At 40.8% G+C, this 21,395-nt stretch overlaps 3 protein-coding genes across 6 annotated transcripts; all 3 read right to left on the minus strand.

Moving 5' to 3' along the window:
• Positions 1-31: 31 nt before the first annotated feature.
• LOC138620020 (G protein-regulated inducer of neurite outgrowth 1) lies at positions 32-4,086 on the minus strand. Of its 3 annotated transcripts, none has more exons than XM_069696911.1 (3): positions 3,782-4,086; positions 1,264-3,282; positions 32-913 (listed from the first exon to the last, which is right to left on the minus strand). In XM_069696911.1, exons 2-3 carry the CDS (start codon positions 3,250-3,252, stop codon positions 887-889), a joined length of 2,016 nt encoding a protein of 671 aa, XP_069553012.1. In that variant the 5' UTR covers positions 3,253-3,282; positions 3,782-4,086; the 3' UTR covers positions 32-886. The 3 variants fall into 3 exon arrangements, with proteins under 3 accessions (XP_069553012.1, XP_069553014.1, XP_069553011.1); XM_069696913.1 differs by having other exon boundaries at positions 1,609-3,282; positions 3,782-4,081; XM_069696910.1 differs by having other exon boundaries at positions 32-3,282.
• Positions 4,087-5,171: 1,085 nt separating this feature from the next.
• Positions 5,172-6,591, minus strand: adirf (adipogenesis regulatory factor). Its single transcript, XM_069696712.1, has 3 exons — positions 6,409-6,591; positions 6,052-6,114; positions 5,172-5,542 (listed from the first exon to the last, which is right to left on the minus strand). Exons 1-3 carry the CDS (start codon positions 6,521-6,523, stop codon positions 5,439-5,441), a joined length of 282 nt encoding a protein of 93 aa, XP_069552813.1. The 5' UTR covers positions 6,524-6,591; the 3' UTR covers positions 5,172-5,438.
• A 269-nt stretch (positions 6,592-6,860) lies between these two features.
• Positions 6,861-18,221, minus strand: sncb (synuclein, beta). 2 transcript variants are annotated; one of them, XM_069696916.1, is made up of 6 exons: positions 18,069-18,221; positions 16,964-17,094; positions 13,614-13,643; positions 13,176-13,261; positions 9,275-9,361; positions 6,861-7,686 (listed from the first exon to the last, which is right to left on the minus strand). In XM_069696916.1, the coding sequence occupies exons 2-6, from the start codon at positions 17,082-17,084 to the stop codon at positions 7,657-7,659; spliced, it is 354 nt and encodes a 117-aa protein (XP_069553017.1). In that variant the 5' UTR covers positions 17,085-17,094; positions 18,069-18,221; the 3' UTR covers positions 6,861-7,656. The 2 variants fall into 2 exon arrangements, with proteins under 2 accessions (XP_069553017.1, XP_069553016.1); XM_069696915.1 differs by having other exon boundaries at positions 16,964-17,097; positions 18,069-18,220.
• Between the last annotated feature and the right edge of the window lie 3,174 nt (positions 18,222-21,395).

Raw genomic sequence — 21,395 nt, forward strand, 5'->3', positions numbered from 1 at the left:
AATGAGATTGTTATTAATGACTGCAAGTTAGTCAAAATCTTATGCATGTTTTATTTGTGTTTGAGTTTTCTTGTTGCTAAAATTAAACCTCATGCACAGTGACTTTGTGACTTCCAACAAGCAGCAGATTGAAAAGATTATTTACGTTTACTGACAACTAAAAGAATGTATCACAAGTGCAATCTGACAATAAAATCCAATTCTTCAACTGTGGATTTGATCCCACTTTCATGAAGTTAATGTATGAACACCAACATCACTGACACTGTAACAACCTCAGATTTAAAACACATTAAAAGTTATTTTCATCACATCATTTACAACTGAATCACTTATAATGGCATTCAAATATAGTAAGATATAATGACTAAAAACACCCTGATATCAGGAGTCATCACTTCTCTCAAAAGATGATTGTGCGTGTCAGCAGTACATCTGGATACTGTTCACAATACAAACAAGTCAAAACACTGTGCCAAATCTGAATGCAGAATATAAGACATACAAAAGCCTGCATTAATGGTAGAGACTCCTCTTAAAAACAAATCAAGCAACATTTAGAATTTAAATTTCCATACATCCTAAACACAATCACCTCCACATTGTACCGCCATCAAGGTAATAAATCACACTCAAAGACTGTCGTTCTACAACTATCACCTCTCTTTTAGTTGTTAAGCTTGTTAGCAACCAGGAGAAGGAACGATGGTTGCCATGGCTTCATATTGTCTGAGGTATAAAAAGAAAAAAGGCATGAACATCTAAAATTACTCAGTGAACAACTGAATGGTTTGGCTGAAAAACATTAAAGGAGAAGAGCTAAGCTAACAATAACACTGATATATCACTCTCGTTTTCCCAAACATAGAGTCCATTACTCCGTCAGTCAGGGCAGAGAGACGTCACAGGAAATCTGTGAAAAAGAGATAAAAGAAAACAAGAAAAAATGTGTATGGCTGTTTCTCAATGATGAATTCTTTATGGTACAAATTGTATACGTAAATGCTTTTGTGCTTGTTTCTCTTGTGTGAGGAGCTGCTTTTGTTTCTCACATTGTCAACACAATGTTGAAGTAAATCAGTGAATGCACTGCATCACAGCCCCATACTATATATCAGATTTGATTTTCCTTTTTCTTTTAGCCAGCTGTTGCTCTTTGACATGACTCTCTTGTCACTCAGTGGTATGCGCTCTGGAGCAACAGTGTGGCTGCTGCATATTCTCCATCAGCAGGCGGAAGGGGTTTCTTCTGCGGCGGCTCACCTTTCTGCCCTGCGCTCCTCGCTTCCCCAACTGGCCCTTACCCGAACCCGAGCCCCCCTGGGCGGGCTCCGAGGCGAGGGGCGTGGCCGAGGGGTTGAGCGGAGGAGGGGGAGGCATGGTGGACTGCCTCTTCTGCTTCTTAACCTGTTTCTCCAGGTGTTTCTGGATGGCTGAACCCAGCACAGCCACCTCCACCACAGCCCCGTAAACCTCCCACGTCATCCCTTTCTCATCCCAGCTCACCTCCTGCACCGGCTCCTCACAATTCTCCTCACCTTTCTCCTCACAATTTATTGCCTCCTTTTTGTCCTCCTCATCTGCTTCCAGCTTTTTCACTTCACTTACTTCCTCCTCCTCCTTTTTAGGTGCTTCCTCTTTGTCCTCCTCCACTTGCTTCTTTACGTCCTCTTCCTCCTCCACTATCTTCTCCTCTATGCTGGCCTCCTTCTTGATGTCGGGAAATGTTGTAGCGATGGGCGTTCTCGGGGTCATAGGCGCTGTAGCCACGGAGCGAAACTCCACCTGCTGAACCACCTGCAGCTCAGCGTCTTTAGTTCCTGCACCCACTGCACTGCATTTTCCAAAAGAGCTGGGGAAGTAGAAGGCATGGTCGCCCTCAGGAGGGGTCATGGGGCTGGTGGCCACAGACTGACACTGCACCACCTCCAGGCTCACCTGTGTGCGGATGTTGTGGCAGCCAAAGGGAGCTGGTGATTCTGGGATGGGAGGTTTTGTCACAGAAGTTTCATCACATGCATCTTTTTTTTCTTTGGCTTCTGATTTTTCAGACTCCACGCATGTAGCAGGAGAAGGGGGCTCTCTGCCTGAGGTGTCCGGAGCAACAGTCTCTGTGGAGATCTTTTCCTTTCCATCCTCTGTCTTTACATTGCTGTTGTTTTCTCCAACTTCCTCATCTATTTTGACCATCTCTGACTCGATGGAATAAAAAGATGACTCAACCTTATCCTCCTCTTCCGCCTCATTGTTGCCGTGGTGGGTCACCAAGATTGTAATGTCTTGATCCATACTGCCCATCCTCTGCTGCTTACAATGCTGATTACTACCTTCCAGAGTTACTTGTGGATCTATTAACCCAGCAGCTGGGCAGTCGGTGGAGCTCTCTGGAGATCCATTTGAGCTGAAGCCTTCAGTCAACTCCTTTGATGTGGTGGATTTCAAAGCATCAGTTATTTCCGACTCTGCCTCTGTTTTTGATGCAGGGAAACTCTCTTGTTGGACACTCTCCTCACTCTTTTTTACTTTCTCCTCCCTCATCGCCGCCTCCTTCCCGATAAGTTCTGGGAAAGCCGTGGTCGATGGCGTCTTTGGGGTCATGGGGGACGTGGCAACAGAACAGAACTCCACTTGCTGACCCACCTGCAGCTCGGCATCTTTAGTGTCAGTCCCCACAGCTCCACATTTCAAAGAACTTGGGAAGAAGAAGGAAGGGCCACCCTCAGGAGGAGTCATGGGGCTGGTGGCTGCTGAGTGGCATTGGACCACCTCCAGGCTCACCTGTGTGCGCATGTGGTGCTGCCCAAAGGGAGCTGGGGAACGTGGGTCTGAAGGATTATGAGTCGATGGCATAGGGACCAAGATATTCTCAGTATCTGCATCTTTTCTTCTGTCATCCCCATCACTCAGGATCTTAACAGAGATTGTTGCATTGTTGTGTATAGCTGCTGTTGTTTTATCTGCTTCCGGCTGTTGTGTCTCAGACACGGCATCAGTCTGTGTACAGTCTTTTACTTGTTTGGAGTCTGATTGGTCAGTCTTGTCACACCCCCCTGCAGAGAACACTTGATATTTGGATTTTGGGGTTTTGTCTCCCTCCTCGGCAGAGCTGGCATCCATGTGCAGTTTTGGCTGATAGTCCTCTTGAGTTGCTGCCTCTTGACTTGTGCGTAGTCTACACCCTCCATCATCCATCTTCTCACAGGGCTGGTCTTCCTCTTTGAGACCTCTCATCTCATCCTTAAGACTTCCCATTCTGTCTCCGCATTAAAGTGGTAGAATCACCTGCAGGGCACAACACAGCACAGACACACTGTTTGTGCAATTTGTATTTGATAACAAGTCCGAGCTTGAGCGCAGCATAAAACCACAGTTTGTTTTTGTGATAAAAATATCCAGTCAAACAAAATTGATGTCAAGTATCCAAGCACTTATTCAGTATGTTACCAAATTACATCACTGCTACTACCTGATGGATAATGTTCGCATGCTTGTTTTAGTATCATAGAACACTGTAAATTACAGTGCATACTTTCATAAACCACTTTATCATACTTCATTTAAAATGCTAAATGTATTTGTTTCTACAGGACATTTTACTGTTTGATTATAAGTCAGCCCTTTTTACCCTGATAATATATCAGCAGCGCTCCTATTTGAATCTATTTTAGTCCATGATCACATAACACCAAAAGCATGCAGGAATCCAGAGTAGAAGTCAGGTTTTAACTTTAAATACAAACATAGTAAAACAAACTGTAGAAATTACAAGTCAAAGACATACCTCAGCAGTCCAAATCAGACTGAAGCCTTTCCACAACTCTTCTTCACATTTAGGTGAAACATTTCAAATCTCACCGCAGATTGAGATCAACATCTGTCCGTACATCTCCCCTGTTGATTGATACTGATTGCAGTGGATACAGGTTTGTCTCTAGAAGAATCTATCTTAGGCAAGCCTCGCTCTTTAGACTGTGGCTGTGTCTATTGAAAAGCTTCAGATTTCCAGTTTCCCTGGAAACCACCTTCGGGTTCTGGCAGTGAATGGTAATGTAATGACAAAATCTCTGCTCAGCTCTCTAATCATCAGTAAATCATAGTAATTACTTCAGGTTCTCAGCAACACACAAGCAGCTGTATGCAGAAAGATAAACCTGTGAACTTGCTTTGCTGCAAACATTTTTAGAAAAGCAATAAATTGGTAATAAAAGCTTTCACGTCACTTGATGAGTATGAGCACTTCTGGAGGGAGGGTGAAGTATGCGGGAGAGGGATTTCTCTTCTTAATAATAAATAACTGTTGATTAAGTCAGGCAGTAATGTGCGTATCTGTGAAGATTTGTTTGACCACTATGATGTAATGAGATCAAAGGGTAATCGCAGTAAAAGCACACTAAAAAGGTTCACAACTGCACTTATACTTGTGTTTCATAAGAGCAGATAATTACATGCTCATTACAGGATCCACAAAAGTAGTGCTAACTCAGGTCTTGTGGAAGAATTATGAGAAATATTTGGAACAACGAGTGCTCTGCTGAAACTGTACATGAAAGACAGAGAATTTCAGCTGAAGGAGCCTGGAGGAAGCAGAGCTGTGCCTCCCACACAAACAAACACTTGTAAAAGACCAAGTCTGTCATACGTATTCCTCCCTCCAACCTCTCTCGCTCTGTGACATGCATTTCTTCATTTCTTTAAAGCCTCTGTAATTCTGCTCGCCTCGAGTAATTATGTGGGAACAAGGATGTTTATATTTCTTTCATTTTTTTGACAATCTTCCCTGTCTTGGTTTTTTTTTTGCTGTAGAGCTGTGGGCTGCATCTCACCCAGAACACTGTGTACTGACTGAAGTATTCTCACCATTAATTCAAAGGCCTCCACCAATCCCAGGCCGCCACAGAGTTCTGTTGCCTAGCAACCACGTGGTGGGTTGCAGGGAGGTGTGCTGCTGAGGACCAAGGTAGACAGCTCTGATCACACTCTCATCAGGAGCCATCAGCCTGCCAAAGGCCATCTTCTCAGCAATGTGTTCCTAATAATGACCGTGGTGATTCATTGATGAGTGCTCTTCACAGTGCAAAAACAGGATGCAGCACAGATGCAGGGCTTCCAGAACTCTGAAGTGTTATCGCAACTGTATGTGGCAGGATATCACATTTTAAGAGCTCAAGAAAGAAGTTGGTATTTGTTTTATTTCCCAAAATATTCACATGTCATGAAATATATAATAAACCAAGAAACACAAATGGAAAATTAGAAAAAAAAAGACCATTTCTAAAGATTTCTTTTGGAATGTTAGCTGTATAGAGATATATACAGTATGCAACTTTTGTTCAGGTTTTCTGATGCCAACATTCTTTAATCCCAACATTATTTCTTGTCTAAAAACCTATGGACCAGACAAGTTGGCTCAAGTGTTTCAGCTCCAATGGTTCATTCTTTCATTTGGTTTCCATTTTCTGTCCAAACTCCTTGATGGTGTCTGTGGCCTTGTCCGCAACTTTTCCTATGGCTGCTTGAGTCTGCCTACTGGCTTCATCAGCAGCTTCAAAACGATTCAGAGTAAAGCAGAAGAGAAATAGTCAGGAAGTTAAACAACCATTTTGTCACTGTTAGGCAGAGAAAATGTGCATAGCAATTGATTAAGGATATCAAACTTTTATTTTCACCTGCTATGCAAGCTTATGAGAGAAAAATATGAGCTATTTATATAAAAGAAATGTATGTTATACATTCAGGCAATCATTCTTTTAGTGTAACAATCTAAGGATTTATTCTTTGAGACCACTTTGAACCAAGCCTTCTCACTAAAGTGCTTTATCATAGACAGGAGGGAAGTAGAATAATACTTCAATAGTAATAGCATTACTTTAATTCCAGTGCTTCACATCTGTCTAACTCTGAGAGATACCTTATTAGATTAGTTTTAATGATCATTAAACCAGTAAGCTTTACCGACTGATGGTTTGTATCTGCTCTGAGTCCTGCCTACTCCCAATTATACATGTATTGTGACATAATGGCACTTTAAAGACAAAGGAGTGTGCACTCTACCTGTGTTGGCTGTTTCTTTGGAGGAGTCTGCCACCTGCTGCACAGCTTCCTGAGCTGCCTGCACTGGAAACACATGACAGGGTCTTAGAGACTGACCTCAAAGTGGGGTGGGAGGGACTATTGCAGTTAAAACTCTTACCTTTTAAGACTTTAGCTAACTACAAAAAAATCTGCAACTTGTAAGATTTCAGAGTCATTTAACATGTTAAAGACCATTTTCAACAGTTGTGAGAGATACAAATATTATGTATATTGTAATGCAATTCTTCCAAAAAAAGACAAACCATTTATGAAGTTTTGCTCTGACTATCAGATCTTACATCAGATTTCTGTGATCCTATAGCTGTAAGTCTGTACCTGCACTGTCGGTGACTCCTTTTGCGGCTGAGTGGCTCGTGCCTTTCAGGCTTTCAAAGGACTTCTTGAACGAGGCCATGGCTCCCCTGTCCTTGTCCCTGCTGCTTCCACACATCCGTCTGTTCCGACAGCGGTGGTAGCGGTTGTTTAATACCCTCTGCTGAAGCCCAACACCACCGAGCCGGCACGTTCCAGCCGGATTAACCACAACAAAACCCGCCCGAAGCGGCCCGATCAGACAGGCATCCCAAATATGGCAGCATTCTGCCAAGAGCCAGAGCCCACTCAGCAGATTTGACAAGTCCTGTAATCTAAGCCTCAGATGAGAGTGAGTAAAAAGATAAACACACATAATAGATAGTCATTTAAGGTGTGCAGATAAAACAGAGAATTTGCTACAACAGGTTTAAAATGTAATGAGTGATCGATGTCAAAAGTGACTGGAAACAATATTTAACAACGCAAACGAATGGTTTATTTTTTTTTACTTTTTATTTACAGAGGATTTGTATGTCTGGCTTAACACATAAACCTTTATATAGACAAGTCCTGCAATTTAAAGCACATATTGATATGACAACCATTATGATTCCAAGACATAATATACTGACTTTAACTTGTTAAAATCTTCAGTACACACAAACACACACACACACAAACATGTACACTGTCCGTTTCTAACAGATAGTTTACTGGAATGATTTCACAAGCAACTATAAAGATACAATGTAAAAAACTCTTACTTCAAAAACTTTCAAATTAATTTCCCAAAGAAATGCAAAAAGAAAAAAAAAACACAAACAGGCATTGTCGACACTTAAGAGGATATTACTGTATTCATATCTGCTTGCAACCGGCCATATTTATTTTTTCCACTCCCAATGTCTCATTGGAAGATGATGAACATCTATTGCACGTTTCTAAATACAGATACATACAAGTACAAATTCACATGTCCTGGCTCAAGTCTCATTTCATTGGGAGGGAATCAAGGAAATGAGACTGAGAGGGCAAATCCTACGTCTCAATAAATACCTACACCCAACACATTACATTAATAACATGACATTTACAATATATAATAATAAAAGATTTGTCTTGAAGGAAGAACATTTTTCAGTGGGAATGCTTGTCTTTTGTGGGTTTTTTTGCAACGGGGATATAATTGTAATAATTTCAGCTTTTGTCCTTTTTATTATTAGAAATATTATTGTGCTGCTGGTTGGATGGTGGCTTGGAATGATGCTTTTATGCCTCTGGCTCGTAGTCCTGGCTCTCCTGGGAAAAGAAGAGCAGATTTTGAGAGGGGGGCGGGTCGAACTTGCGGCACAGAGAAGCTCCAGGTTAAACTCAACGGTGAGTCTTTAATTAAAACTTAATCACATGAAATTCAACTTTAATCCGTTTAAGGAAAATATATGACAGAGAGCTTATGTTAGCTCACGATAGCTCTCTGCTGAAGGTGATGATGTCACTCCATCACAGCTGAGCTCCTCTACTGGTTCAGTATGTCTCTCCGGCCTGCAGAGGGCAGCACAAGTTTGCACCAGCTTCACGGAGGTGTTGTGAGCACATTCCCTTGTAACCCTGCACATGCCTCCTCCACACACGTGATCATGAAAAAAAACATCACAGCCTCCATTGCTCTTAAGCTATCTATTGCATTCACAGAACCGAGACTGACAGTGGACGGAGATTTTTTTTTTTTTTTTTTTTTTATCTCAGCTTTGTTCACTGCAGCACTACATATTTATAGCAGTGCAGGGAGACCCTGACATTACCCACAATGCATGGGAGGCAGAGAGCATCATCACCACACCCATTTAGACAGAGCTGGCATGTTGCTGGTGTAGCAAAGGATGGGGGAGGGGAAAGAGATGCGGAGGAGTAGGAGAGGGAGATGGAGGAGAGAGATGGAGGAGGGCGAGGATGACACGGGTTACTGCCGCTGAGAAATTCACTTTGAATTCGGACCTCAGGGAAAATCTCAGTTTTATTCCTTTCACTGATTAATGCAATAATCCATTGATGGAGGCTGTAAACAGGAATTAAAAGAAAATCCAAACAAATGCAGGGAATAAATCAAACATTATTAGAGATCATGCAAATTCTCATATTAAACCTTCTTCCAGCTAAAGCTGACTCGGAATATTTAAATATTCACTGAGAATATGACAGGTGTCTGGCTAAAAAATACACAAAAAAAAAACTGCTGCAGTGCTGTAAATCATATTCAATAGTAAAACTATCCTTTCAAAATTATGTGCATTGTGTGATATTTTTACATACTATTACAGCTATTTAAAAATCAGTTTTTAAAGCCAATGGTTCGGCACAGTTTGTCTCGCCCCCGACAGCCAAATTCCAAAAATAACCATCTGTGTCAGACTCACATCCTTCCTCCATGTACGCACACACACACACACACACACACACACACCGACACACACCCAGAACTCAGTGAAGGTAGGTGGTGCTATATTCACTGTACTCTATGTGGCAATTGGCATGTTAGGCCCTCTGTTTTGATTTTCAGAGAGAGGAAGAATTACCGCTACGTGAGCTGTAGTGTTTGTGAGGGACAAAAGTGGAGGGCAAGTGTGGAGTGCTAGTGAAATGCAATACGGCTAAAATGTGTAACTGTGCAGAGCTCATGAAAACTAACGAGCCTCCATCTACTGTAAGTAAATGGACCCTTCCCTCCCTGCGCTCCACTGCTTTGGAGTTTATTTACAGTCTTTCACATAAAATTTAAAAAAAAAAGCTATCTGCAATAAAATCACAGTTCAATTCAAATTTTAATACATGCAATACTTTCATGTAGAGCAGAGACGTGTCTGAGCTTTGTGTCGTGTAGGCTGATTACCTGCTGGGACTCATCATATGTCTCCCCTTCTGGCTCCAGCATTGCCTCTCCCTGGCCCTCCATGGCCTCCTGCCCGTACTCCTCAGGCTACAGAGCGAGTGAGAGGGAGATGGAAAGATGAACAAAGGAAGGGCTCACAGAAGCAGAAGCAACTATACACATGGACCGATGTAGTTATTTGTAGAGTTTCAACTTTCTTCTCAAATTGGGATTTTTTTTTCTATGATGGAAGCCCCAGAAATAGCAAATCTCCATGCTCCATGCATAATGTAAGAAAAATAGTTTGGCGTAGCAATGTTTGAAAATATTATATAATAGAAAGTGACATCTATATAGACAAAAAGTAATTACATTTTTTTTTTTTTTTGGTTGGTGTGAGGGAGAATTTGCCTTGCAATTTTGTACAGACCTTTTTGTCTCATAAAGGACAACTTTCAATAGCTTTGATTGCTTTTTATCTATCACCAAAATTGAGTCAACATTTTAATTTGTCTAAATGACCAAGCTTTAAAGAACTGATAACATGGCTGTAGATTCTTAGCCATATTCAAAGATTACAGCTAATTTATTGCATCAGACACTGAGCTGCGTGACTCGAATGTGATGATAAAGCTGGCAGAAAATGGGGCCAGAAAAGTCCAAAACCAACAGTGCTTTAATCTGTAAGTCCTATCCAGTCTGTGGCACTGTGCCCAAAAGCCCATTGGCTCATTCTTCTTCTTTAAAAATGTCTTTCACTTTCAAAAAAAGGATCAATAACTTTAAAAGGATCAACAACAATAACCGTAGAGCAAACATCACTCCAACAGGAAAAAATATTTGTTGGTGACGATTTTCATCTGTGGACTATCATACATTGTTTGTGGGAATGACTCAGATCAAACCAGAGTGTATGTGTATTCATGGTAATTAAGGAGTGCTCATTGATGTGTTCTCAATATTTCTTGGAGAGCAACAGATAATAATAATAATAATAATAATAATAATAATAATAATAATCATAATAACTTTATTTCTATAGCGCTTTTCAAAACCAAGTTACAAAGTGCTTTACATTTAAAACACAATATGCAACAGTATAAAATATAATGATAAAATACAACAGAAATAAAACAGACAATAAAACAACCAGTCAATCAATAAAATAAAATAGAAATAAAAATGCAATCAACAAAAGGAAAGTCTAAAATTGTGCATTTTTAAGAGTGACTTAAAAAACCCCAGTGTGTTTAGCGTCCCTGATCACCTCTGGCAGGTCGTTCCATAACTGAGGGGCCCAAACAGAAAACGCCCACAAAGGCATAGGAATAGGCTTTGTTAGGCTTATGGTACATAGGCAATATAGACATTGTTGGTTTTGGCCTTTACATGGCTTTTACTGACAAAGGGAAAATATAAAACTTGGCCAAACATGTCCTTTATATTATGTATATTATATAATATTTAAGGGAACAGTGAAACTCCAATAACTTGACATCATGAGCCTTTACTACCATGTGAACACACAGTATGTCCACCGTTGCTGCACCTGCTACTACGAGCCCTGAAAACAAAGCTAGTGGGTCATCACACATTTATTTTTAAACCCAGTACTAATCAAGTCAATTAGGTCAGAGAAGAACAGACCATAATCCTAGGTGCCGTATCAAGCTAGTGTTACAGCTGTAAGCCCACCAACATGATTAGCAGGGGCCTTAGAGGCTGCACAATGGGAAACCACCACAAAGACGCACCTAATCAGATGGATCATTGCCTTGGAAAAAGTGAACATGAAAAAGACTGTTTATGTGATTATAGCAGAGAGGAAAGATAAATTGTGTTTGATTGGTCACACGTTTGAATTCAGTCAAGCCTCAATTGGAGCCTTCAGACTGTGTAGCACAAATGTCTAAAACTATTTGATTTTTAAAGTATACTGAGTTATACATTTTCATTAGGCTGAATGGATGTGGAAGTGCAATTTAAGTGTAAAATTCTGGGTATTTTTCCTTTCACATATCTGCAGGACAGAGTTGAACAGAGTGGATGTACAGCCCAGGCAAAGCTGAAGCAGAACCAATGAATAGCTCTGCACATTTGATAACAGTGTCAACAGTTTAACAGTCTGTTGTCAGGGTGTCAAAATGAGGAGTTGTATCACTCAGATAGTGCCTTGGAGAAGCCTATTAGAGCAGGCTGTCAGATTTACAAGATTAGCCAGTCAGTGGAGGGAGTCCAACTCAGAGGAATGAAGGTTTAGGACAGGATGAGGACCGCACTGTTTCTCTGACAGAGCTAGACGAAATGTCAACATGATGACAGTGAAGGGCCGAGTCATTAAAAGTAAAGAACACACACTCTGGGAAAACAGTCATGTGTCACTCAAAGTTCTGCAGGAAGTCAAATCCGGTCGCTGCCTCTCCTTACATCTTCAAGTAAAAAAAAACCCTGATGTAAGCAAGGGCAGCAAGTGGTGACACTGAGGTCGTCGGGAGGGCAGGGTACGATAATGGAAAAGTCGTGTGTTTTAGAAAGCTGATATTCCCAGGGAGATATTGTTTAGGTCGTCAGGTACCTGACCAGTGAAACAGACCGTAAACTGAAGCCGTATTATAGACTGAATGCATCTCTGTGTGCAGAATTGACTGCATTAATCCTCGGGAGCCCCTCTAGCTTCCTGCAGTAAGTGCAAAACAATCCATGAGTGTATTCTCATTTCACGAGAAAGAACTATGTATGTTTTCTTATTTTCAAAAGCAGTCAATCAGTAGTTTAGTGTTTATTCTAGGCAGATGGATCAACATGTTTTTAACTTGAAGACACAATCTTATTCAGCTTTTTCTAAATAAAACTATTCCCATTTCTTCAGGTAAGAAAAACTTAACTTACAACAAAATATTTGTGTCGACAGCTGAGGAAGAAAAAAGATGAAATGCAGACTAGCAATTCTGTTTTGGAGTGACATGCAGATTCATCAGGTTTTACTTCTGCTGTTTGAATCTGGCTCGACTACAAACACAATCCTGTCCAGGTTTTAATGAACACAACTTAAAGCAAGTTGCCAACTGTATGTGAGTCTTTTTTTTTCTTGTTCTCAGGCATGTGATCATATTTATCCTATTTTCTCTTCATTGGCTTCCTGTTAAATCATGAATATAATTTTAAATTCTCCTGCTGACTTACAAAGCTCGTCATGACCAGGCTCAATCTTATCTCAGAGATCTCATAGAACCAGATCATCCTGACAGAGCACTTCGCTCTCAGAACACTGGCCTGCTTGTGGTTCCCAGAGTTTCCAAAAGTAAGTCTGAGCAGAGCCTTCAGTTTTCAGGCTCCTCTCCTGTGGAACCAGCTCCCAGTTTGTGTTCGAGGGGCAGAAACCCTCTCTAGCTTTAAGGTTAGACTCAACACTTTCCTTTTTGATAAAGCTTATAGTTAGGTCTGGCTCAGGTGGCCCTGTGCCATCCCTTAGTTATGCTGTTATAGGCCGAGGCTGCTGAGGACCTCGTTATGCACTGAGCTTCTTTCCTCTCACTCTTTCACTCTCAACTCATATCTCACCATCACATCTCATTAAGTTCATGCTTTTTCTCCCCCATAGATTTTGCTTATAGTCTGTTGCCTCTCCATTTAGTTCCCTCGCTCGCATAGTTTCTGTTCTGTTTTTTGCAGATGTCCCAGCTGTTGAGCTGCATGTCTCTGTTCTGCGATTGTCAGCCCCACCAACTGTTTATGTTTTGGATCTCTATGCTGTCCTTTTCTCTCTCTGCTCTCCCCTCACGCCAACCGGTTGAGGCCGGTGGCCGTCCACCTCTAAGCCTGGTTCTGTCAGAGGTTTAATTGTCTCGTAACAGGAACACCCGGCAGAAAATAAAGCAGTGTATTAGCACTGATAGTGACTGTAAGGATGTGCAGTACATACGTTCATGTCAGTTGGAAACTCGTCCTTCTTCCCCAGACCAGTGGCAGCGACGATGTTTCCCATAGCTCCAGTGGTCCTCTCGGCCACTGCAGAGAGAGAGAGAGAGACACACACACACACACACACACACACACACACACACACACACACACACACACACACACACACACACACACACACACACACACACACACACACACACACACACACACACACAGAAATGTAACATTATCTCTACAGGTTCTGCAGACAAGTTAAAAGCATGCACATAATGGGAAGTCCTCTTTTATCTCCCAATTGATTATTGTACATAATGACTATGTTCCAGTTCCCATAATGAACTTACCATTTCCCAGTGAGGAGGAATGTCTTGCTACTGTGACTAAACAACAGTAACAATATCAATGTTAAGATCTGACAAGCAGATGGAAAACTCACCTGTGCCCACGCTGTCTTTGGCCTTGCTACCTAAATTAAGAAAAAAGGAAATTAGTTAGAAGCAGTGTGAGTTATTTTTCAAATAATGGACTATTTGCTATTTTCAGATTAGTTTGTGTTTGTGCGGGTGTAGATGCTGGAAATTTACACTTTGCTGAAAATAATGACAGAAGCACTGCTACTGATAGTGCTGTCTGAAAAATGCACCGATTTCTGGGTGACTTGTTCCTTCACCAACATGATACCACAGGTCTTTATATACTGTTGCTACAGTACAGTATGCTGGCATGACAAACTAATAATTCAAAGTCCCAGACTCCTGTTCAAAACTACTCACATGACATGTAATTAACTGTGAACTGTCATTACTAACTAATTTGTTTTCATACAAGGAATGCCATATCCTTTTTGTTCATTATTCGCTGCTTGCCAGAGGTACTGGAGAACATTCACGGCTCCAGCAGTTTGTAAGTACTTTTATTGAGGCGTTATTAAACATCATAGCCGGTTTTAAACCACAACCAAGACATTGTTCAGTTCTCTGACCTCTGGCAGATCTAATCTATCTACACTGTACTCCAGCAAGCTATTGGGGCAATCTACTGCTCGCCTACTGGTCCTGATCACTCAAGCCCTGTCATCCTCTCCACTGTGTGGAGCAGTCACGTGCCTTATTGGTCCCTGAGGGCCTTTAAAAGCTGACTGTGAAGAGACTAAATAATGACGACGTACAGAAATCTCTTGACAAAAGGTGAGGCTCAAAGCAAAACATACGTCTAAGAGATGTCTCCACTCAAACAGTGGCTCTGGCGAAGTGCAGCTCCTGTACAATGTCGACAGGGACACACCTGGATGATAGCTGCAGATGTGATAGCTGCATTATATTAGAAATTATAATATTTACAAATGAATTTCAGAATTCTCAAGCAAACAATTCTCAAAAATTAAAATGTTATCTGTAACATTTTCCTGTGAGGAACACAAAGAATCGGTTTGATTATCATTTTTGAGAGCTGTGTTGCAAACTCATTTTTAAGTGCTTAGGTATAAAATAAATAAATTGTCATTAAGTGCACTCTTTTGCTAGAAAAAAAAAAACTTAAACCAAAGGCCTTTTTTCTTGCTGCCACCTGCCATTTATCATTTTGAATGTTATTGACTTTTAAATAAAAACACAATGCACAAAATGAAGTTTACTTCACATGTAAATTCTCCTGTAACTCTGACCTAAGCATTGATAATATAAATTAGGGCCACAGTGATAATATGATTGGAACAGATTGCGAAGACAGTTATTATTTTGTAAAAGTATTTCAGGCTGTAAGTGTTGATTAGTAAATGTTTACAGCATTAATTGTGTAAATTAAACAGAAAAAAGGAGCTGCCACAGTTTAAGACTGATATGGTGCAACTGCCTGGGTTCACAAAAGTAAAAACACTGCTGTAGCTCTGTATAAATACTCCATTGTGACATAATAGGGTAAAACGATCCTCCATGAATCAGCCTTTTACATTAAATGGCACCTTGTGCAGAAGGGTTTTCTCATTTCTGCCTGTCCCTGCCTTCCTCAGGCTGACAGCTCAGCTCAGCTGGGTGGGATGTCTGCAACAGCAGCAGCAGCTGTCAAAAGGTGGGCCACAGACCTATCAGATCCCTCTGGCCCCTCCTCCATGAGAGGCCTTCAAGCATATCATATGCAGCTTTCTAGGGCACCGCCGTGCTCAACAAGCTGCACGCGGAGGCACAGAGATGCAAAGGAAACCATCCTTGCCCTCCTAGTGAAGCATGGACATATATATGACCTTTATTTGATGAACATCATGATGAAAATGAGCCTGCACAGGTTTTGCCTTCAGCCTGATATGTTTGGTTGTGCTGATGAGTGACATGGACACTTCCCAAAATATATTCAGTGTATGAGATTCCAACAAAATGCAGACACAACTTGCAGAATCAATTGTGCGAGCTGGAGACTGTACAACAACCAGCAAGGGTGTCGTTGGAAATCTGGGTCCTCTGACAAAAGCTCAACAACTGATAAGATAAAAGTCACACTGACCTGATCAATACTGTAAAGTATCATTTACCACAAACAACATGGAGATATTAATCTGTGTGGATACTATATGTAGTTACTGACATGTGACATAATCACATATTCAGAGCTGAAACAGTTCATTAATACATTTACTGATAAACTACAACTCTTTTGATAATTGATTAATAGTGCAACTTATTTTTTAAGCAGAAATGTTAACTATCACACATTTCCGCCCTCTCACTCGTGCAGATTTACGTAACTTATTATATATGTAACTGCACAAAGTAAATATTTGGGTTATGGACTGTTGGTTAAACAAAACATGCAGTTTGAAGATGTCACCGTGAACACTGGAAACTATTATGAGAATTATTTTTCATAGACCAAACATTCAACTAAATAACTTTACGAATGATAGATAATGAAAGTATATATAATAAGGTACTGTATGTATTTGACAACCACACTTTTTTATCAGGAGACAGAGGCCTTGATTGATGTAAATACCTGTAAGGATGTCCAGGACAAATTAGCCTGCACTGAAAAGGACAAAAGCAGAGGCCTTTAGCCTGTTTGTCTCCAGGAGGTGACCGCGGGTTGAGACTGTTTTACAATTTGGTGCTGTCCAACGCATGTGGCAGGAGCTGTTCCCACCATCCTGCTGCCCCACCCCCACCCCTGTTCCCATCTCCTGCCTGTAGCCCAGTCAAGTCAGGCGAGAGGGCACAAGGACATTCTGATTCCTTGTATCACATCATCTATGTCAACATAACTCCTAAACCCAGTTTATTCTTCACTACTGCTATTCTACTGATATTTATAGTCAATGTAGGGTTGCTGATTTTAATATGATGGGTAAAATAGACGTATATTTATATACGGCCTCGGCCTACATTAGTAAAACAAAGGTATTGATATACTGGCAGGCTGATTTATCATATTGCTGCTGTTGTCATGAAATACATTTATTAAATTAGAGAACAAGGAAACATCAGCCATTTTAACTTAAATTACACAATTACACAATAAATAACTAATATTTCCCCCAAACTGTCCCATCATGGTGAATAAAGGTGTTAAAAAAAACCCAAAGTGTCCAAACATATGCTGGTTTGTTTCATGTATGAGAGAAGCTGCTGTTTATCCAGCCAGTAAAGGAAGTTACTGTATAATTGAACCATTTGTTTTAGCATATATGAGCATGAGCTGAATCTTAATATATTCTCTCTGCTCCTTTATTGCCATATCAGTCACACAGGGCTTGTGTTTGATTTGCATGGGAATAGCCTGAAATCATTTTACACTTACCTACAAACATGACTCCCTCCTTGGTCTTTTCAGCCGCAACTGCAACTCCTTCCTTGGTCTTCTCTGCGGCCACAGCCATCCCCTCTTTCGCTTTAGACAAACCCTTCATAAACACATCCATCTTGGCCGAGCTACTGTGGAGAGATGGACCACAGTGAACATCACTGCTGTCAGTACACATGTGATTTTTAGCTTATGGATATGCAGGTTTGAAATTTAATAGCTCATATTAATATCAAACGGCTGTAATCAATTCATGTATATTTTGTATAAGCCTTTACAGATGGATCTCAGTCGTGGTGAAGGCAGCACCGCCTCCTGTGGTGGATCGTGACAGCTGCAGCGAAGCCATCAGTTTGTAGTAAAAAAAACCTTCTGTTCACTCATGCATTCAACCCCCTTTTTTTCCCTCCATCCTCGTCAAGCATGAAATATTCAAGGACCAAAAGATTTCAATGAAACGGTTAATTGTGCCGGCGCTCATTAATTATTGCTCGAGTGTAATGCTACTCTCAATGGCAGCGAGATGACACGACCGTGCCCGGCCTTTTTAAGGGACTGCCCAGCATACTATACTGGAAGGTGGCATTTTATTTCAAGAGCTACATTACGTTACTGGGGGAAGGGAAGCACGATGCACAGTGTGATATCGGCACGCATCACGGTTTTAACGTCGAATTATAATCTGAGGCCGTCCGATCACACGCAGGAAACATTAGGATGAAGCAGACTAAGCTGCAGACTGACAGCTCGAATCATATTAGACACCCGTCAGAGCCTCATCCTGGATGGTGCAGATCAAGTTGGCAACATCCAGCATCCATAATTACTACGGGCTATGCACCTATTTACGATGTCTAAAGATCCCCACGTTTACGTCCGTCTCCGACTGCGTTTCTTCGCCTCCGCGTTACCTTCCACACATGAATTAATAAGAGACTGAAATCGAGAGCATTTATACGCATATCAATGACCAGCTTTAAATTATTTGAGCCATCATCTCATGACGACGCTCACATGCATGGTCCTTAAATGGTGGTGACCTCTGTATGCTTAAAAAGAAACAATAAATAAGGAATGCAACAGAAAAAAAATACATCCTTACCTATTTACAAATAGCCTTCGACTTGTCCCCTTATGGTTGAGTCGCACAGTCGAGTCAAACTATCGCCTAAATGAGAGATATCTTCAAATGATCACTAGGTGGGCCTTCCTCGGGCTGATCTCCACCAACAGGGACGGCCCCCTTCACAGTGCGGCTGAGACTATCACGTCCCCCCCCCCCCTCCCCTCTCTCTCTCCTCTCACGCCCCCTTCCCACCCCTCCCCTCTCCACCATCACTGGCTCCCTCCACTATTGATCAACCCAGATGTCAAACGTCAAAAAGTGAAGAAATTGTGTTTAAGGGAGCCACGCCACGCCACGCCACGCCATCTCTTCCCTTTTCTAATGCAGTAGTTACACCAGTGTACCCAACCAAAAAAAGCATGTAATGTTGCTGTAATATGAACATAGAAGTAATATAGACTACTATAGAAATGCAACAAAGTATAGCGATGTGGGCTCTGGAAAGAGATCCCACTGCCACTGCAACTACTTTTGTTGAGTTGTGCAATTATTATTTCCCATTTCTTTCGTCTTATTCAATAAAATAATGTAGAAATGACTTCTTCTTAACTGACTGGTGGTTTCTTGTGGAGTCCAGTTTGGGTTTAACTTGAATACATTACCATGTGCTCTAATATTAAAATATTTCAAAACGGACAGAAAACCTTCCTGTTTTACATTAGATTAGTTGCATTGTGTAATTTAGCTTTGCTCTGCTTTACTGTCACCCCAGACTACTCTAAAAACTGGTGATATTGCAACTTAACATTTTAACTGTCATAACTAGTCAACAGTTGTCATATAGACTATGGACCTTTTTAGGGGGTGAAAGCCATTTAAGATAATACAAAATTATTAAAAAAAAAATCAACATCACTTCACTTACATAAAGTGTAATTCATCTGCAGTTGTGCTCCGATGTAATGTGCCAATAATGACATGCTACGGCCTGCAGTGACCAAACACAAGCATGACATAAGGGTGATACCATTTTCTGTAAGATATGGGGGTGTACTGCTTTAGCATTAAGCTTCATGAGGCTGGGCTAAATATTTATTTTTCACCAGAAAGTAAATAAAATAAAGTGAAGATAATTGATGTTCTCAAAACAAAAAGTATTCACATTTGTTTTTGTTTTTAGATATTAGAAAACTGAGATAACCAGACCGGAGGAGTTTATGGTGAAGTCGCATATTTTACGACCACAGCCTCACGCCTCAGCCAATCAGGACAAAGGATGACCTCAGCTGGAAACACGATTTCCCTCGTGTATCGAACAATCCATCGGGCCGCGATGATGATGCATGGAGACTAAACTAGAACTACACACTACATTGCATTAATATGAAGTCGCTGGATAAAACACGTTTAAGGGTTAAATCCTACCCCTCCCCTTTTTGCCCCCACTGTCTGACGTATGTGCAGTGACGCCATCCTCGTTGTAATCGCCGAGTGATTGCGAAAGCCTCCCTCTTCCCCCCAACTACGCCCTCAAGTCTGAGGAAATCCCAGATAGCTACAGTACATCTCCTTGAGTTCTTGTGCTCTGTCACATTTGTTCTCAGTGACATGAGTGGGCAGGCTGTGGCTTCAGCCCGCCACGGATCTGGCCATTATGCCACAGGAGGTGATCTGTGACAGGAGGAAATAAACGGTAGATTTTTTTTTCCTACGGCCAGAATACTGATCATGGCCTTATTTTTTTTTACATTTGTTTATCTTCCCATCAGTTACTTCATACTTCATTTTATTTTAGTGCAACCACAAATCCATGCCATAATATCTGCCTCTTCGTCCGAGTCTCAGTCAGGAGCTGTCCATGGTGCTGAAGTATATCTCTGTCCATGGTGCTGATCTGCTGCAGCCAAAACTAAGCAGCCCTGCAGGATGAGATGCAATATTAAGGGGGCTACAGATCCCCTTCTTCCATCAACACATTGCAAAAAAACCTCTAATATACATTGAACCCAGTTGTCTTTTATATTTACTTTAAGCTCAGTGGTGCAACAGATTAATTCATTTTTTTGGTCTCCATACTGGACTGCTTCCACTTGTGAATAAGCGCTGCCCTCTTGTGGTCTTTTGTGATAGCAGCATGCTAATCATCTTGCTTTTACAGCATCATTTACTAATAATGCACATCGATATCACATATGAAACACAAGATCTGATTTTGAGACCACATTATTATGTTCTAAAAATAACAGCAAAACTCAAGGCATTCACAAGTGTGGTTGCTAGGAAACATCTGGTACTTCATCTGACAATGCTTTGTTGGAGATTAGTTATGTTCCGAGTACCATAACCAAATTAATCTCATTTATCAAAAAACTCGCAAAATAACATAGACAACAGCTCCATTAATTTCAATTAAATCCAATTCAAAGAGTTCCTGCTCAAAGTGAGTGGGTTGATGTTTGCTGACACTTTTTTAAACCACATTTACTATCAATAAAATGTCCTATTTGGGCCAATAACCAGCACAACAACTATGTTGATTATTAGGCTCAACAAATAATCCAATTATTTAAGTATCCCATCGTTCGCCCAAGGTAATCCTACTAGTTTTTTATTATTTTTTTTTATCAAGATCAAACAACGTGTTTTCTAAAGCTGAGATGGAGGAAAACCTTCAAAGCAATGAATCATAGTTTTAATTTATCATGAAAAAATGTTTTATGTCATGAACTACAGAAACATTTCACATTCATTTTCAGGTTCTAATTTCTCCAAAGGATATGACAAAAAAAAAATGAATAAATAAAAGCTGAGATGATGTGACAGTGACATGTCTATTATGTCAAAATCTATTGTAAGAAAGAAAGAAAGAAAGAAAGAAGGTTCTCAGTTAAAACAAAACCATGCGAGTGTAGAGTTTCGTACTGTGATACATATACTGCAGTTACAGAGGCTGACACACATCACAGTGACTGGACACAACAGAGTCTCAGCCACAGTGAGCAGCAGGACTGAAGGTTCATTGAGCAATAGGCTGCTGTCTCCAAAGATGTGAATATTTCGTATGAAAAGTTGACACTTGGTTCTCTGCTCCTTCTTTGAAATCCTTGATGGGCTTTGAAAAGTTATCAAATCTAGTGACATAGTTGCTAAAATGAAAAAGTAATCTCAAGTCAGTCCCCTGGGTTAACACATGTTGCTTTTAACAATATATGTCAATACTTTCAAAAAGACCCACGATCAATTGACTGCGTTCAATTCGTTAATAGATATTAGCGGACAACAGCTGTTATATCATACTGACATGTCAAATTTGACTGCAGTCACAATAATTATCATGCCACATAAAAACCTGATCAATGCAGC

This window comes from Brachyistius frenatus, unplaced genomic scaffold, assembly GCF_029030835.1.
Source record: "Brachyistius frenatus isolate BFR_SWC_R1_liver_20210118 unplaced genomic scaffold, ASM2903083v1 Contig_22, whole genome shotgun sequence".
NCBI lineage: Eukaryota > Metazoa > Chordata > Actinopteri > Embiotocidae > Brachyistius > Brachyistius frenatus.

Excerpts from the sequence above, each read along its gene's own strand:
- LOC138620020 (XM_069696910.1), bottom strand. The coding sequence starts at position 3,252 with ATGGGAAGTCTTAAGGATGAGATGAGAGGTCTCAAAGAGGAAGACCAG.
- adirf (XM_069696712.1), bottom strand. The coding sequence starts at position 6,523 with ATGTGTGGAAGCAGCAGGGACAAGGACAGGGGAGCCATGGCCTCGTTC. Across the intron at positions 6,115-6,408 it reads AGGAGTCACCGACAGTGCAG|TGCAGGCAGCTCAGGAAGCT; the intron begins GTACAGACTTAC and ends ATGTGTTTCCAG. Across the intron at positions 5,543-6,051 it reads CAAAGAAACAGCCAACACAG|CTGCTGATGAAGCCAGTAGG; the intron begins GTAGAGTGCACA and ends ATCGTTTTGAAG.
- sncb (XM_069696916.1), bottom strand. The coding sequence starts at position 17,084 with ATGGATGTGTTTATGAAGGGTTTGTCTAAAGCGAAAGAGGGGATGGCT. Across the intron at positions 13,644-16,963 it reads GGAGGGAGTCATGTTTGTAG|GTAGCAAGGCCAAAGACAGC; the intron begins GTAAGTGTAAAA and ends TTCTTAATTTAG. Across the intron at positions 7,687-9,274 it reads CATATGATGAGTCCCAGCAG|GAGAGCCAGGACTACGAGCC; the intron begins GTAATCAGCCTA and ends TTCTTTTCCCAG.